General features: G+C 32.9%; 1 protein-coding gene across 1 annotated transcript in view; it reads left to right on the forward strand.

Annotated features, from left to right (window-relative positions):
* The first annotated feature begins 17,408 nt into the window (after positions 1–17,408).
* LOC111623992 (sodium channel protein para-like) overlaps positions 17,409–19,510 on the forward strand; it is a 109,825-nt gene continuing 107,723 nt past the window's right edge. Inside the window, exon 1 of the mRNA XM_023366758.1 lies at positions 17,409–17,418. Coding sequence (XP_023222526.1) covers positions 17,409–17,418 — 10 coding nt within the window. The remainder of the gene's footprint in view (positions 17,419–19,510) is intronic.

A 19,510-nucleotide genomic window follows, 5' to 3' on the forward strand; every position in this document is an offset into this window, starting at 1 on the left:
TTGGAATTGGTGTTTTTGTAATTTTTTCGATGTTGGCGTTTTGCTAATTGGATAGACCTTACATCATCGTTTTTCAATTGGTCTTCCACCTGTCTCCAGGTGTAAATGGAGCTTTGTATAGTTTGCAGGAAAGGTTGGCTGGAGACCATTTTTTAGACTCTGGTCGCATTTAATTATTGACTATGACACTTATGCTCATTTTGATATTTTTTCTAGTTTTGTTTTACTTTCTAAACTGCGTCTTAACTTTAATATTTTAAATTTTCTTCTTTTATTTTCTGTATCCTAAATTTTGTTTTTCCTGTTATTCTCTGAGTGTCAACGTCAAAGTCCAGTGTTGCTGATTCGACACTTATATAATTTGTTTTCTTGTCGATTTAACTTACAAATTTCTACATGTCTTTCTTTTTTTGGGGGGCTATTTCTGGGGCCTCACACAATACATTTCGAATTAATTGATTGCCAAATTCTTCACTTATCTCTGGTGAATATATAAACGGCCCCATGGAAAAACCAAAACTATTAAACACTGTAGTCAGTTGTCCAACCCAATTCCTGTTCAAATCTTTTAGCAATCATTTATGATACAGTTGGCTCAAAAGACTGAACGAAAGCTGACTACTGACTTCAACTTCATAAGGAATTTCACACATCTTTTTACAAACATTGTAGTAAGCCTGAATGTACTCAACTCCAGCCTTAGAGCACTACCAGGGACTTTATACTCCAATAAGAATATTCTTTGCATAAATTTATTCTGAATTACTTCCAGTTTCTGATATTTAGATAAATACCAAATTGGAGATGCATAACTAACTGCATTAACAATAATTGAATTAAACAATTTGAACTAAACTTGAATATTTATAAGTTTAGTTTTTGAAAATAGCTTCGCTGCACTATTAATTAACTTATTTCCTTAACCATCAATGTTTTTGACTTGTCTATCAAAGGACAGAGCAGGAGTTAAAATACTCCTAGAAACTTATCTTCATTTACCATCCTTAACTTTGCTTTATTAATATAAAAGGACATATTCTTCCTAGAAAGTCTGGCCCCATTTTTAAATAGCATTATAAATGATTTATCCAGACTGATTTTTAATTTTTACTTTTAAAATATGAAGTTAAGTGAACTTTCCTCTGTAGAGCAGCTGAGGCAAAAAGGGACGTTATTAAGTCAGACAGCGAGTGACTTTGTTTTAAATTTATTTTATGAGTTGCACAAATTTTATTTCTTATCAGACTTTTCAATTAAACACAAAAATACCTGTAGCTTTTAACAACAAATGGTATACAAAAATGATTTCATATTGAATGAAATCAGAAGTAACATAGTCGACAGAAAATTGCCAATCGGATGTATTTAAAGAATGGATAACATAACCTTTCTAGATATTTGGCTGGATTTTTAATGCTTAAAGGTAACAAAAGTTTGCTTAGTAAAATTTTGATAACTGAAAAGGTTTGGTTATTCATTTTTTAGAAATACGAGCTTAAAAACAAATCATTAAACTTGGAAATTTCTTTATTTGCATTCGAATAAAGTTAGAATTAAAAACTGATTGTCGCTTAACATGTTCAAAGTCCTAAAAAAAACAGTAAAATCTTATAATTTACTCAAATGTAGGTGTAGCAGACTTAAAACTTTCTACAGAATTACTTTTTTAAAAAGGTGATTTTATAGAAAAATATTATTAAACTTTTAATATTATTGTTAACATTTAAATGTTTGAGAAAGGAATATAACACAGCATTAAGTAATGAAAAAACATTTATTATAATTGGAGCAATATCATAGTCTTTATGCTATATATACATAAAAATACATAACTTTTTTAGTCTATTTCTTTTTATCCTTTTCACAGACCAACTGAGAAGTAACAGTAAATTAGCTTGAAGATATAAAAAAAATCTTTTTAAAACATTATAAATAGATTATTAAAAAACTAACAAAAAGTTCAAAATGATCAAAATGCCGACCTTTTATTTTAGGATCTGGCACTTTCACAATAAAACAATGATAAAAAATTTTCACAATATCTACAGTGAATAGAAAAATAGAAGGATTCATTCGTTCTGCTATACTTTGGAAGCGTCACTGATCAATAATGATGTTATGTTCCACATCACGTGATTCTTCTCTTTAAAAACACAATTAAGACTCAAAATGCATTTCTTTCATCAATAAAGCCTGTATCAATAATTGTTCCTTGTGTGATATGTTACTGAAAAAAAGCCAAATAACTTTTAATTTTAAAAAATTAAAAGTTAAGATTAAAATATTACAACGGCTCGTTACAACCTTCTACGTTCGTAGAAGGTTGCTGCACTGACTGCAGTTGGCTTCATTTCGCCAAGTGACATGGCATAGCAACTTTTCATTGATTTGGCTTATATTATTTGGCTTATATTGATTTGGCTTATATTATGAAGGCACTTACCTTAAAAACCTAGTTTTGGAAAAGATACAACTTTTCCGAAACTAGTAATCTGGGGGGTAAAGATTTGCAGTAGCAACTTGAAAGTGGTGCAGTCACGCAGCCATGTCTGGATATTTTGGCTTTAAAAAGATATTCAGCCAAATATATGACCATGTGTTCCTTCCGAACATCGTACCGGGGAATGTTTGCACGCACCTCATGCCACATCCTCTGAATTGTGTTGGTGTGGGAGCCCATCTGGGTATCAACAAAGTTATACTTGTGATTAACTGTTAGGTGATGAAAACCTTCAGTTTGAAGACAATGATATGCCTTCCAGCAATCACTAATAACTGTTGTCTCCAGAAGCACTCACTCTGTTAGGATCACAAGTAACATTTGGCTATCGCGTGTTTCCACCAGTACCAGAAACATTTTACGAGACTCTTTCTTGATAGTTTCAAAGATCCACTGACCTTCGATTATTTTCCCTTTAATGAACTTCTACCATTTGATTTTTGCCTCATCTACTTCAACAACTTGGCCATCTCCTCTGAGTTTCTTTCTTCAGGAGGACACATTGTGGATGCATACTGCTCTGTAAAAAGAGTACCAATCCACAATGGTTTTCCTCGAAAGGCTGAGAAATCGATTTAGCTGAGCTTGTCTCGGATGCTTCCATACCAATAAGGATAAAATAAATCGCCACAGGGTAACGAGAGAAAGATTTGAATGTCTGGAGAAAGTCCCCACCCATACTGACTTGCTCCACCTGCCAGATACCGCACATTTCTTGCTTCTCCGGATTACCTTTCCATAGCGTATTCCGCTATGGAAAGGTAATCCGGAATAGTTCTTCCCTCTGTTCGTAGAAGGTTGCTGCACTGACTGCAGTTGGCTTCATTTCGCCAAGTGACATGGCATAGCAACTTTTCATTGATTTGGTCTTCTGAGAACGTCATTGCGTCGAAGTAGTTATATTTGCATCCTGAGCAAACGGACACTATCCATTCTGATTCAGTACAGCACAAACAACAGAAAACGCAACAACAAAGCAAAGGCAACAGAAACAAATGAAATGTTACATATGATGCCTTTAATAGACCTGCTTGCGCTTACCAGCCATTCACGAAGTGAGAAATTCCTGTGCTAAAAATCTACCAATCACAGAGTTTCAGATAATTTGTGCCGAAAAGATCAACCATTCCCATAGGGCTTTTCATAAATGATGAAAATGCTTCATTGGAAATGAAGGAGGGAGTTATGACAAGTTGGACAAGGGGGGTTTGAGCATTAGTGGACATCTGTTTTATTTTATTAAATTTTATACAGTTTGTGCATTTAAGGTTATGGAAACTTGAGCAATATTATTCATGCAACACAATTCAAAATTACAGAATAAGCCTTTCTTTCAAAACCGGCTCTACGAACTACTTAGTAATCCTGGGTAGGGATAAAGACTTGCATACAGCATGGAGAAAATGATGCATTCTTTGGATGTTTTCAGATATCTGGATTTAAAAACAAAATTCAGCCAAATATTTAACCATGTGTACTTCTTTCTGGAATGTTTCAGCAAATCTCATGCTTTTAAATGATTTAAAAACTGTTTAAATTTTCAAATTATAAATCAAATTAATTTTTAAATTTATTTTGTGTGTGGCGAAAATGGGGCATTTTGCTTTTAACACATATACAGATAAAACTTATTTAAAATATCAATGATAATATAAAAACTAAACCTGTGTGTATTCTAAAATGCATGTGTTTTTTTTTTTGTGGTTTTAGGCCCCTTACCACTCAGAGAGCACAAAGAGGCCAAGAAGATTATGTATGTATGAGGGTTTGTGTTGTTAGTGTCCCTAAGTGGGCTCATAGATGTCCCAAGTAGGGCTCATAATAACTAGTCCCTTTTCAGGGCTTATAATTTTGTGTATTTGTTATGTTTCAAATTTTATTATTTGTGTTATATTTAAAATTAATGTGCTGCTGTTTAACTTGCCTATTTTTTAATAACCAAGAGGAAGGGAAAGATAGATAGAAAAGTTGCAGTATGCTTTGCTAACCAACCTGACATAAGCAGTTTTTGCATGTCTCAAAGTGGATGAGGAAGAGAAGCAACAGTGAGTATTTCAGCGATAAAGATTTCCAGCAAATTTGGAATTGTAATTTTAATGGTAGTGCAATACCACTGTTGGCATATGCTACAGCCTTCTGGGAGGTCTGTAAAATTAAAGGGGTGCTGACCCCCATTTGGGGAGAAAAAGGTGGAGGAAACCCGGAAAAACTCCACCTGGTCAGTTGGGGAAAACCAAAAGATATGTTTACCAAATGCACAGGGGATAAAAACACAAAAGGGCGTGCTGCGAGTGGGAGAAATAGCATTTATTAGAGAAGATAGAGATAAGATTCACCACACAATCTTCAACAGGTGTGTAGTTTTGTGTTTTGATGTTTTATTACGAATAAATTAAATAAGAAGAGCTTATCTATGGGTATATGTAAAATAACCCAACCAAAAAAGGGGTTTGGCGAAAAGAGTGTTTGTACTATTGCAAATGTATTTTTAGAATACAAAGTGCACTTGTGGGGTGATTTTACTGGTTTATTGTATTTTAAGTTACTTAAAAAGTTACTTCCGGGTGATCAATAGGATGACTGTCACGCCAAAATACTGTATTATAAAAAGAGAAGACAGTGAGGTCGGTGTTACGTGTGCGGTTTTTTAATCGCAAGTACTTGTCGTCATCAGGTGAATATGAAGATTTACCGAAAAAATTTTAAGCGGAAATAATCCGATGTAGAATAGAATGCTTAAATTTAAGTTGAAACTTTTTCTGAACATATAGTCGTCGTCAGGCGAATACGAAGATTTACCGAAATTACTTCCGGTAATTTGGAGAGAGAAATTAATTTTTTGGCGCAAAGTTTTGTCCATCTTGTTTATGAAATATATATATATTTTTTTATTTCGTTCATTTAAAAAATAATTTATATATACATATTTATGTATAATTTTTAAAATTATTTTATTTTTAATAAACCTGATGAATCTGAATATGGGAGCAACATTAAAACATGTTGCTTGCGAGCATAGGGTTGGGCACTGCTGCTCTAAAGGAAAGCAAATAAATATATTAGAGCAAGAGGATACAAGTTANCGACGATTATTATTTTAAAAAATTTTTGTTAGGCTTAACATCGATGAAAATTCAACGCAAAATAGGTTAATAGCGATATACTAATTACATGGGATATAATAATATACTACACTAATAATGGATTTTTTCATACTTTTCGGTTATCCGACTTTTCAATTATCCGACCAACCCCAGTCCTCAATTAGGGCGGATAATCGAGGTTCTACTGTAAATAATATTAGAGCAAGTGGATACAAGTTACTGTAGTGTGTGTGTGTGTTTTTATCATCATGTCAAAAATAATTTTTGTTTACTTTGTATAATAATAATTGTAAAGTGTATGTAAAATGTTAAACATTTAAGTCAAAAAGAACATATCTTAAAAGAAGTTCTAAATTTAGAATATCTAACATTTGAAACAATCCACACTTGATGCAGACCCCTGAAAGAGGCAGAAAACATTTGGTTTTTTTTATTCAATTTAAATACATATTATTTGCTGGAAGACTGTGTACAGTGTGTAGTCTTAATTTAAAAATCTTATCTTTATCACCTCGTGTAATATAAACTTGTTTTCTTACTTTTATTATTTCCTTATTCATTCGGTTTTTAGTTTATTCTTTGGTTTTGGTTTTTTTCATAAAGTCCATTAATACTTTTTGCTGTTTTTTTAGCAATGACAATTTGATCTGCTTTTTTAAATTTCTTATTTACATTTATTATAGTAGTATATCCCTTTCTTATCGGGAAGTATTTGCCCATCTTTGTTTTTTTTTATCATCATCATTATTGCTAGGTCCTACCTATTCTATGCTATATATTCAAGATTTTGTCTTAACATGCTTCAAAAGTTAATAATCATTTTATCAATTTCTGGCATTCGTCAGGCCTCTGAGTTAATTGCTTTTCTCACTTTTCTGAAGTATCCTACTTTTTCACATTTTAGGTCATTTGCTCACTTTAATCACTTTTTTGGTAATTTCCATATGCTTAATTTGGAAGATGTGGAACCAATCAAAGATAATTTTAAAGCCAAACAAACTGTTTAATTATCGGACAAGAATTTTCTGGAAGAAAATACTCGTCCCTGAGTGGGACTCAAAACCACAACTGTTGCTCAGTGTTGTTAGGTTATAGGAAACAGAAATTTCGTTCATGTATGTAAAAAATCTTAATGCATTTAAAAAATCCTTTTCATTACAAATAGAGAAGATAATGTTGAGTAAAGTTATGTACTCATGCCCTATTGTCATTATTAGCCAAAATCTAGTTATTCAGAGTTGCATTTTTTTTAACTTGGATTTAGCTTGGGTTTGGTATTAAACTTCTTGCATTTTTATTTTTCATGTTATCAGCAATCTTCAAGAATATTATTCTGATTAAATAATAATAAGCCATTTGTTACAACTAAAATTACAATCTGCAATTTTTAAAAATGTAAAAAGCTATATGTATTGTGCCATTTGTTAATAAAAATGGTATAACATTTTGGAGGAAACTTTCAAGAATTGTCTTACCTCAACTGAAAGGAAATGATTAATAACTGGAGAAATACTGTATTCACAATTCAAAATACTTTTTTGTTTAATGCAAATGGCAATAATTCTGCATTAGCAGAGAATAAAAGTTGCTGATTGTTTAAACATTAACACTTTCACATATCATGTGCATCACCAATGGTTATTATTAACAGACATACAAGACACCTACACCAGAATACCTCAAATTACTAATTTTTAAAATATTAATTCTAAAAAAAATATTTCCACAAATAAATGAGTTTAAAAAATTATTTTTTTTTTATCCGACTTTGAGAAATTTAACACAGAGATTGATCAGAATCAAAATTCAATATTTATTTCTCACTATATTCTCCAAATGCATTTTGCCTGCTGGCCTCATTAGTGGTTACATCATCATACATTTCTAGTGCCTTTATACTCAATCACAGTATCCCAGCATGCATCTATGCACATGCTCGTATTTAAATTAATTGTATTTACATAATTTATGATGCAGTAGTGTTCGATAGATACATATTTTTACAATATTTTTCGTCTTATACAATATTTTAATAATATTTCTATCAATTATACAATTTGTAATGTTAGTGTTGATGCCATGAAGATTCACCTCATTTTAGTCTAATTTTTGCTTCATGTCCCTTTAATCGTGTCTCAAGTCTCCTTCCGGTTTCACCTAGGCCTATATAGTGTTTTTTGGCTGTGGGTATGCATGACAATCTGTAAACAACTCCTGCAATTTCCAAAGGATTCTTCAAATGTTTGGAATCTTCTTTATTAATCAAATGAATAGTATTACTCACTTTATTTTTTTGTTCACTTACTAGACCAACAAAATATTTTTTAAAAAAGTTTAATTTCTCATAAATTTTTGTAATATATGGGATTTTAATAAATAATATATTTGATTTTTTTTAGATTTTGGTTGCTTGTTGTTCTCTATTATATGTATTTTCTTAGCACAATGTTGCTGTTGAGAACATATCACACAGGAACACTTTCAGAGGAAGAAGATTGTTTTATTGGTGTGGATGGATATGCATTTCAGGCTTAATGCCCCTCTTCAGTCCTGAGTTAGTGACAGTTAAACCAACATGACCTGTAAGAAGATATACACATAAGTTTAAAAAAGAGGGAAAAAAGGAGCTAATAGTTCTTTTGGCTCCACACATACACATTAGGATAGTATAACATACAAGTAGCCTGGGACGCCTCCTAGTGGGCGTTATTTACAAATTGCCATTACCTGTTTAATGGGTTAATAGATATTAAAATATTACCTTATATTACCTTAACTATTTCAAACCTTATTGTCTTATGTAGTGATTCAAACCAATCCGTTTTTCGTTATTTGCCCCCTAGTGAACATTACATGCATTCCATGACAATAATAAATTCCTATTACAAATAACTCCTACAAGCACACCGGGTTGTATAAACAAAATTACGACTTACTTAAGCCTGTAACCGATGCAAAATCGTAAAATATTAACGCACAAACGTTTTTGGAACACCTTCCGTGTTCTTCCTCAGGTTTTCAAACTGGATTTTTTATATTCTGGAACACCGCTATGAAATTTTTTCAAAAAAACGAATAATGATATTTCGAACGCTCGGTGTCCATTGCACATGCATTGTACCTGTTGTGTTCTCGGTTGTTCAGAGTCCCATTCAATCTTCTAATTATTATGTAATTTCTCTTGTTATTCATACGATGTAGTATTCTAGCCTTCCACATCATGTGTCCCCCCGCATCATCCGGTGTTAAATCAATCTATACGAATCATTATGCAAAACGGCCTGCCAAGCGTACAAAAGAGCCATCTCCTCCCGTGTATTAATGCACTCCGATGAAGTGTGTGCCTTAAGTATCTCCACTGCCTCTAGCCATTTGAGGTGGTCCATCTGTGTTGTTTTAACTATTAACGTTGCCCCTGCGAAGTCAATTGTAATATCCGGGTCAGAAGCATACACCGACAGTGACGTGGTGGCTCTGTTGTGACATATGTCTGCTTTGTGTTCACTCATTCTTACCCCCATCGATTGTTTCGTAGACCCTATGTAAACTAGATCTCTGTCGAATCTTTCATCCCTAACAGAGATCCGATATATTCCCGGCAATTTTATCGGGTCAGACGGGTCCTTCCCATTACATAGTATGTCAAACATAGTTGAGCCTCTCTTGTAAGCAATGTAGACATTACGTCTTTTTGCTATAGCTGTGTATATCAATCTCAACATAGGGTTGAATGTAAGCGAGATCCTTTCCACCTCAATATTGTGGTTGTCTCTTAATGTCGTCCTAGAGGTGTTGTGTGACATTAGTGCTCTTTCATGGCGTTCTACGATTCTCGGAACAAGATTGTGGTAGCCATGCATAACAGTGATCTTCTCAATTCATGTTAACTCTTCGCTAAGTGCCTCTTGTGCAGATGAATGAGAATATGCTCTTCTAACTAAAGTTTGAAAAGCGGCCAATTTGTATTGAAACGGATCACATGAATCTCTCGGTATGTATGTGGGGTTGCAAACGGTTTCCAATAGACTGAAGTGTGAATGTTGAGTCCTTAAATCTTGATATTTATATCGAAGAAGTGGACATTAGTGTTGCTGTGTTGATCCACCTCGAGTGTTAGCCCATATGGATTATCGTTCATAGCTTCCACAAATCGTGCCAAGTTTGAGGATATTTACCATACAACAATAACGTCATCTACGTATCTTCTGTATAGCATGATGTACTGCAGGAATCTCGGAAGGGTCTTAGATTCAAGTTGTCTCATCACTAATTTGCACAAGTCTCCGGACACCGGACTGCCCATCGGGACCCCTCTCGATTGTGAATATGTTGTCCTGTTGAATTGAAACACAGAACTATAACAAATAAGGTGCGCTAATTCCAATACATTCTGGTGGAGCGATATGTCGTTCACTCGTGTGAATAGAAAGTCTCTAAGAGCGCAAAAACATGCTGGGATCTTAATGGAAGGGTACAATGATTTAAAGTCCAAAATCGTGATGTAATCCGGGGAGGAGATCAATTTCAATTGCTGGATCAATTCAACGGGATTAGAGATGGTAAATGGGTAGCCACTTAAGTGCGGAACAAGAATGTTATGGATCGATTTCTCCAATTTACGCGTAGGTGCCTTGGCCTTATCTACAACCGGTCTAAACTGTTGGCCTTCTTTGTGCGTTTTTGCGAACGCAAATAACTTAGGAACGTCCGGGTTATCCATTGTGATGTCTCTTAGGTCTAGTTTCTTGGCCAATCCTGTGGATGTCGTCATCAACGGGCATGCACATTCCTCGAAAGCAAAAAAATTATTTATTTAGATATTGTCTGTTGTATATAAGCATTTGCCATGCTTGGGATAGAGACAATTCGTCTTTATTGTTAATATATTTGTTGTCATGGCCAGCTCTGTATATATAAATTGCCTCCATCCATCTCAAATGCTCTGTATGAGGCATGGTGTGGATCAGTGGTTCTCAACTTTTTTTGTTGATGTACCCCATTAGCCCATTAGTTGTTTCTCAAATATCTCTTATATTTTTGTATGTAAATTTTATAATTACTGTGTTAGATGNTTACTGTAGTTGTAATTATGAAAGAAAATGAAAAAATAGAATAGTGAGAAAGAATTTCTTGCACTTTAACGTATAAAATTCCGTTTTCATTTGTATCTTCATATATATTAATTGTAATGTAAAAAATGTTAAAATATACTCAGAAAAATTGTAACTGTGATTTCAATGTCTATAATATTCAATAGGAGTAAAAAACTGTCATTTTCATGTTGAAAGAAATGAAATGAAGAAAGAAAATAGTAGGTTTAAAAATGAAATATAATTACACATATTTCTGATGATAATATGTAGCAATTTTCTTCAGGTAAAAAAGTAGATACAAGTATTAATTAATAATACAAATAAGAATTAAAGTAGAAGATTTTATTTATTTATTTATTATTATTATTTTTACGTCGTTTCATGTTTTACAGATTACTATTATATTTTATGTGATTTTAACTTTTTTGTTTTTTAAGAAAAAATTTTTAATTCTGGAATAATTTATACAAGTAATTTTTTAAAAATTATTCTAATCACTTAATATTTAAGTTTTAACCTCATTCTTCTATTTTAATTCATACTTTTAGTTTCTAGATCAAAATATTGATATACAAAAACTCTATGACTCTCCCAGATAAATTCTTTTTGCTTTTAATTTCGGTTTTTTTAAAAAAATTTTCATATCATAATTTAATACTCAGCTTATGATATTATATGTACCTTTTGTGCTAATATTATACTAAAATTGTGCTTTCCTTGTGATTTTACTCAGAACCTTTTTATGAGAATTGCCAAGTACTGAAGAGGTATTCAGACCCAAAATGCATCCCAAAAAATAATTCAAAGTGATTAAGTTTACTCTTCTAAAACTTTTCTTTATATGATTAGTCCAATATTTGTTAACCTGACAAATTTAAGTACAAAAATGAATAAATGGACTTCTGGAAGAAAAGATAGGCTCTACTTAATTTATTTATAATTATTATATTTAACAATGTGGCTTATTTATAATTATTATATTTAACAAAAGATGAAGCCCAGGTGGCCTGCCTCCTGCCAAAATGTAGTAATTATTTGGCTTTATAACCTGATAAGAACTCTGACTGTTCATTTGGTGTAGACTTACTTTAGATAATACTTTTAGTTTAAAACCATAATAATTATCAAAAATTAAATTTTTGGATCATAATGTCAAATCAATGTAAGTTTATTTAATGAAAAGTTTTTTACATTAAATCAAAAAAGAAAGAATGCAAAGAAATAACAAATTTTGACAAATGTAACTCTAGACAAGCTTTAACCCTGACAAAAGCAAGTGACACTTTTTGTCAGACTTCTTTTTACTAAAACAGAAACGAATAGTTACAAGAATTTTTGATAGAAGTCAAACCTTTTAATCAACTATATTCTTATAAGAGGAGAACTGCCTTACTACTCTTATAAGGTAGTAAGGCAGTTCTCCTCTAATGCAAAAGGTGTGATTAATCTGTATCGCATCCTCCCTGGAATATTCTGATTCATCCTATACATCCCAACATTGAAGAACTCATAAGTAACATACTCCTCTTAAAGATTTGGTTGACGTTGGTCCATTCACTTCTGCATGGATCAATTCGCCAGTAACTGTTGGACAATTCATTCTTTGCTTAAATCGTAGTCTATGCATTTTTCCCAAAGCACATCCATCATAGAATTCTTCTTTGCAACCTTCCACGTTGATGTTCATTTGCTTCAAAACATCCTTTACGTGCTGTTTATTTTGATGACCAAACCTTTCATGGTACACTTGTAGAGTATCAGACACTGTCACCAAATTCACCCGAATGTTTTTATGTTGTTTTACAACGCGTATATCGAGCATGTACAGATAATTTTTCATGTAATCAGTCATGACAGTGTTCTCACTGATTTTGTTTCGAATTTCAACACTTTCGTCATTGATTACTATCCTGTAGCCATTCGATGCTGCTGCTCTGATGGAAAACAAGTGGACACTTGCATCAGGGACATACAAAACATTTTTCATTTCAGCATTATACCAGATATTGTTTCGTCGAACTTTAATCCTTATTGTTCCCTGGCCATGTGCATACATACTCACATTTTGCTTTCCAAGTGAGATTACTTCAGAAACAACAAATTCTTTATATGAGACAAAGTATTGTTTGTTTGGGGTAATATGCTTGATTGTGCCACTATCACAATGCCATTTATTTGCATCAATGTAGTTTCCAATCGACGCGCCCATGACATGTGAAATGAATACATTGCCACTTCGTTGCTTAATTAATTAATAGTCCCGACACCTATCTTTTTCTGTGGACAATCTGCTGCCCAATGACCCATATGTTTGCACTTGTTACATTGAAATTTTTGTTTTTCCAGAATTCTGCTTCTTTTTATACTCACCAGAAGCAAAAAAAAAAAAACATTTGTTTTGGTTGTGCCTTGATCACACAGTCCAATCGTGCACAAAAAATCGAAGTTTGAATTTACTCATTGAAAACAATGAGTAAATTCAAACTTCGATTTTTTGAAGGAATTGTGTCCCAAAGGTCTTTGAAATTATAATAGTTGTTTCCCAATGTAGGTAAAATTTGACCTTTTAATATTTTTTCAGACAAAGTATTTTCTTCATGTTTCATTAATTAATCATTTAAATCCACAAATAACTTTTGCAATTTGGCAACATGAGTGCTAATGTCCTCCTTCTCATCCTATTTAACCCAAAAAAAGGATTCAGTTAACATGTTCAAACATTGCGTACTGCTGCATTCAAATTGTGCACGTAATTTATCCCAAATTTCTTTCGCATCATTGCACGTCAACACGAGCTCAGCAACTGGTTTACTTAGCATACTTGGTATTAAACTTGCCATCCTCACGTTGTCTTTCTGTCACTCAGTATATGTTGCGTTTTGTTCATTCATCAGCTCTGTTGGTAACTCAACATGTACACATTTTCTGTTAATAATATCTTTTAATCCATATGAACGCAACACCATAGAAAAGTGACATTTTTATTTTGTCCANTCTTTTATAATAAATGAATTTATCTATTTCTAAGTAAAAATTGAAAGTGTCTGTAGAAGTAATTTTTAAAATATCCTTTTTCTTGATAAAGTTTTAATAACTTATTATTATAATCTAGACATGTTAATTTTTAAATAAACTTGTATATTGGGCCACAAGTATATATTATATGTACTTGTGGCCCAAAACTCCTTGCCTTCTTCGAATGCTGCCCAGAGAAACAAAAAGGTTGCACACCCCTGATCTAAACCAATCTTTGCATGTTGTTTCCGACAGAGCATGGTCACCATAAGTCTCAACAGGAATTCTGTGTGCTTCAGCTGCAGATTTTTTATGAATAAAATGGTGCAATAAAATTTCCCACAAATACTCTTTTTTTGGCACAAAACTCGACATGTTTAATACTATGGAAAAAAGTTGTTTACACTTCGGCGAAATGACATATACTGAATTTCAAGCTTGCTTATGGTACTTCCTTACAGATATGCAACCATCTTAAACTACATGCACACAGTTCTGGTAATTCCATCTGTTGGAAAACAGCAAGAACTTATTCAAGGCTCCAATACAATAGTTTTAAAATGAATTGGACAATTCAATAGGCATACAGAACTTTACCTACAAAACTTCTCTCTGCTCTTAGCAAGGCTGAATTTATCAATTGCAGAAGGAAGTCCAGTTTTGTTGCAATATTTCTTTCAATGGAAGAGACCAAAAATATTTTTTTACACATTATTGATTAGAGATCGACAAAGAAAACATACCAAATAAATAAGTGTACACAGTATATAGTTAAACAAAGTATTTATTTTCATGGTACAGATACAGATTCTTATGGATTCCAAATCAATGGCAATGAATAGTAATACAGCAGTAACAATAATATTGATAGACAAATGACAAGAATACGTATATATTGCAATATGTACAAGGAAATTGATAACGGGAAATGCTATAACTAGTACTTATAAACTAACTTAAACTAAGGGAAGGGGAAGTCAGAATAGGAAAGTGATAAATGATGAGATAGGTTATAGGAAAGTATGAAATACCCAGGATGTCAGTGGGAGGCCATACGGAACTCGCTTAGACTGATGGCTTGTCGTTGACTTCCTTTTTCTTCTTCTATCTATTTGATACTTGTATCATCACTACAATAAGTTCACTGATCTTTGTCAAGCTAGTTCTGCTTCTCCAGTCTAGCTGCTCTCAATGACATGAAGCACCATCTTCTATGTTCTTCATCTTGGAAGTCCAGCAGAAAAAATGTTTGACTCCTTCTCACTCATGCCTCCAGGTCCTTTTTCTCTCTTTGTTTTCTAGTTCCATGAATTGGCTCTCATCACTGAAAAGAAAAGAGTAAGAATAGAAAGTTCTAAAGTGAGAAGGAACAAAGAACAAAGGGAAAGATGCTTAAACTATGAGTAAATTAATATACGCAATGGCATATGGCCACACTATGAATTTGCCTGAAAACATTTGTCAAGTCATTAAATATTTTACTAGAATTTATTAAAGATTAAAGTTGTTTTCTATTAAAAACTACTGCCAAATTTTCAAGGCCCTACACATCACATTTTTACCTATATATAGAGCTACTTCTGTTATTTCATAATATCAAATATCAAAAACTCTATTATAATGGTATTAAGGTTAACTAGTGCAGCGTACTTTACAATAGATATTGGATGGTGATTATTATAAGAATATTTACTTGAGAATTATTACAGGAAATACAGTATTTTTCTTGTAGACAGAAGCATTATTATATATTCAGCATTAGTTTATATATTTGACAGATCTAACTATTCATAGACTGTCCAGTAATGAATACTCTTAGAAAGCAATTAATACTTTTTTCTGAAAAAGTAATTAATGAAAATATACTTATTAATAAAAGCCAAACACTGGTATTTGAATAGAAATATTTAGATCTCTTCAATCTTAACTAATTCCATGAGATAATTGAATCTTATAGTAGAACAATACAGTTTCTACTGCAATGAATTTGTTAATTTCTACTAACAAATCAAACAAATTTAAAAATGTAATTGTACTTTTTAAAGTACAATTCACTATTCAATGTCAGAACATTCTTTATTATAGACCCAAATTTGGGAAAAGGAGGGAAAGATGAGAAAGGACAAAAGATGTAGTAAAAATTATTCTAATCACTTAATATTTAAGTTTTAACCTCATTCTTCTATTTTAATTCATACTTTTAGTTTCTAGATCAAAATATTGATATACAAAAACTCTATGACTCTCCCAGATAAATTCTTTTTGCTTTTAATTTCGGTTTTTTTAAAAAAATTTTCATATCATAATTTAATACTCAGCTTATGATATTATATGTACCTTTTGTGCTAATATTATACTAAAATTGTGCTTTCCTTGTGATTTTACTCAGAACCTTTTTATGAGAATTGCCAAGTACTGAAGAGGTATTCAGACCCAAAATGCATCCCAAAAAATAATTCAAAGTGATTAAGTTTACTCTTCTAAAACTTTTCTTTATATGATTAGTCCAATATTTGTTAACCTGACAAATTTAAGTACAAAAATGAATAAATGGACAAGAAGCTCTGAACACTCAAATGTTAAAGTTCAGGTTTCAAAAATACATTTCCACAATAAGCAGTGTGTATGTATAACATTCGTGCACATTTTTATTCTAAGAGCTATATATATATATTTCTGTCGTTTCCAAGTGATAGGAGTTGTTAAAATTTATAATAGATTGGATTATTGCTGCATCTTCCCATGTAATCTGTATGTTCTGCTTGCCATGCATAGTTTACTAAGACTGTGCTATTCATGTTCTTGTTAATCATTTATTGATACTCCTTGAGCCTTGCTTCCAGGTTCTGCATGGTGCTCCCATATTTGTAAGCTTTTGTTGAAAACTCTGGTCTTCCAGTCTTCCAGATGTCTACTCCATCAATGGGATGGAGTAGACATCTGGTGTAGTGGAATGGGTTTCCTTTAGTGCACCCAGAAATGATAAACTGAAAGTATGCCATTCCACCACACCTTGAGTCTACTCCATCTCACTGGAAGATCAATATTTTCAACAAAAAAGAAAACAAAAGACAACAGCTATACACTAAGTGTTTAGCCAGAAGAAGGAGCAGGATAAGGAGATAGAAAGAAGAGAAAGGAAGGAGCCCTCTGAGTGGTGTACATAAGGCTACTACTCTCTCTATGTTTAATGTTGGCATGCAGTTTTTAGGTTGTGAAGAATAAAGATTAAGGCTTAAAACTAGTCTTAAAACTAATACTAAAATTAATACAGAACCTAAGCTAGCAAATCCTGTAAAAACCAGAATAACATAACTGAATCAACCAGAAGAAACTGCAAAAAAAAAAAAAACTGATAACTTAAATCTAACTTAACTAACTTAAAAATTAACTAAAATTAATTTATAGATATCACAAATCTAACTTAGTATAATTAGTTTAAGTTAGTAATAACTTATTACTTAAACAAGAATGCTGACAAGACAACTCAGTCAAATAATAGCATACAATGACAAAAGACAACAAAATAAAGCAATGGAATTAAGACAAAACAGAACTCAAGGGACAACAAAGAAACTAGGGACACAATACTAAAGAACTACATAAAGTGTACCTGGAAATAAACTAAGCAAGAAAGGAAATCTGTGTGTTGTGTTGCCATGAGGGAGAGAAACTGCAAGAGCCTTGCTGTGGGATATGAATGAAAGTAAGTGATGGTATGTACAGAACATTGTACTTGTATGGGTGAGTTGCTATGGTGTTCATGGCCAGTTGTATCCTTCCAAAATTGCCTCCATTCTCATCAATGTTAGCTATTCTTAATGTTAGTGCACCTATTGCAGTGGAAAATTAACTGCATTGATGTTTGTTCTTCATGCAGCCTGCACTCACAGTACAGACTGTCCCCAAGATTGAACCTAGACAGATATTGCTTGAAATTGCCATGGCCAGTAAGAATCTGAGTGAGGGTAAAGCTTGGGGAAAAGTGTGAAAGAGTTCTAATCATGTCAACTGTGGGGATAAAAGTGTAGGTGAGTCTATCTGTAGTGTTATGTACCCAGCTGTCTTGCCAGAGAATGGTAATTTGTTTTTGACATGCATGTCAATGTAAAATGTAGGAATATAACTAAAAGTGTTAGTGATTGTAGATTTAGCAGCTGATTTGACAAGATGGTCAGTAGCCTTTCTGTGGACCCTGCATGATGTGAGACCCATTGAAAAATGTACAGTACTTTACTGTTGTTATTTAAGTGCCTGAGAATGTGATGTACAAGTTTAATTTGGCTATCAGATCTGGCTATCCTTTGTAAAGTTACCCTACTATCTGAGCATATGTGGTAGTGTACAAAGTGTCTTTTGTCCTGTCTATGTCTAATGTGGATTAAGCTCATATAAATAGCCAATGTTTCTGCCTGAGCAATTGAACAATGTGGACCTAATTTGAAGCATGCTTGTGTAAGCTCTTGGCCTAAATCACAGTAAACTACAAATGCGGCACCCCTCTTTATCCATTTTGGAGATGTTAGTGTAAATCCTAAACATGGTGCAATTTTTTGAATCATCAAAGTAAACATCAGCGGCAAGCTGATTACACAGGTGGTAGTTGTAATTGGGGTGGGTTCTTTTATCTATGTTGATTTTTCTTATGTTAGCAAGCAGATATAGACTAGAGCAGTGTTTCTCAACGGGGGCGATTTTGCCCCCATGTGGGCAATTTTCCATGTTTAGGAGGCGATTAGTAACAATTTATATTTTGGTGGGTGAAAACAATTTTCTGGGCAATATAGTAAAACATTATATTAAGAATAATTAGATATTTTATTCGTTATATCGCACAATAATTAAACAAATAACATTATACTAGTCACTAGTCTATTCAATGTGGTACGAATTTGGCATTAGCCTTAGCCCTAGTCATCAGAATTTTGAAGGGAAGGGGGCGATACTACATAACGGTTTTATTGAATGGGGCGATACTACGTTGAAGGGGGCAATGATTCGTTACAGGTTGAGAAACACTGGACTAGAGGGTCTTACCTTCCTTAATAATTTTGAGAAATTCCAAGTTGCTATAATCTTGCCAGAGCAAGTTGGTGAGATTCTCTTTCCAAATGATAATCTTAATTTTTAAATTTATCAGGGTCAAACAGCAGTGAACCCAGGATCTGAACTAGTGGGGGCAACTCATATTAGTTTTGAGGAAGTGAGGAGGGAGAATGAGATTTCATGACAGATGGCTCTAGTCAAGTCACAATATTCATTATTCAAACTGATACTAAATTGATATGTCTGTGTTGTGTGTCTGTATGTCAATTACTACACTTTAATTTTTTTCTAGGGAGGGCAGCTGCCCTATGGTATGCCCTTGGGGTCAAATCTGACATCACTGATAAAGCATTCTTTATCTTCAAGATCAAAATCATTTTTCAAGCATCTAAACCAGGGGTGTCCAACCCGTGGCCCGCGGGCTGCATGCGGCCCAAGGCCGGTTTCAATGCAGCCAATAAACGTGTAAACAAAACCGACAAAATGTTTTAATTTTTTTATTATTTATCTATTTCAACGACATAAACTCAAAGAAAAAGTTTCACAAAGCCGTAAACCTTTATTCATATTTTATTTTTGAGTGGAAAGGAAATATTTTCAAATACTTGGAGATGTGTGAATGAAGAAGGATTATTAAATAAAGCTGGAGTTGTGACTCAAAGGATTATAGACCCAAATTTGGGAAAAGGAGGGAAAGATGAGAAAGGACAAAAGATGTAGTAGTGAGAAAGGTTAAATAGATCTTCTGTTAA

Source organism: Centruroides sculpturatus, unplaced genomic scaffold (assembly GCF_000671375.1).
Source record: "Centruroides sculpturatus isolate CEXI.00-Female unplaced genomic scaffold, Cexi_2.0 scaffold326, whole genome shotgun sequence".
NCBI lineage: Eukaryota > Metazoa > Arthropoda > Arachnida > Scorpiones > Buthidae > Centruroides > Centruroides sculpturatus.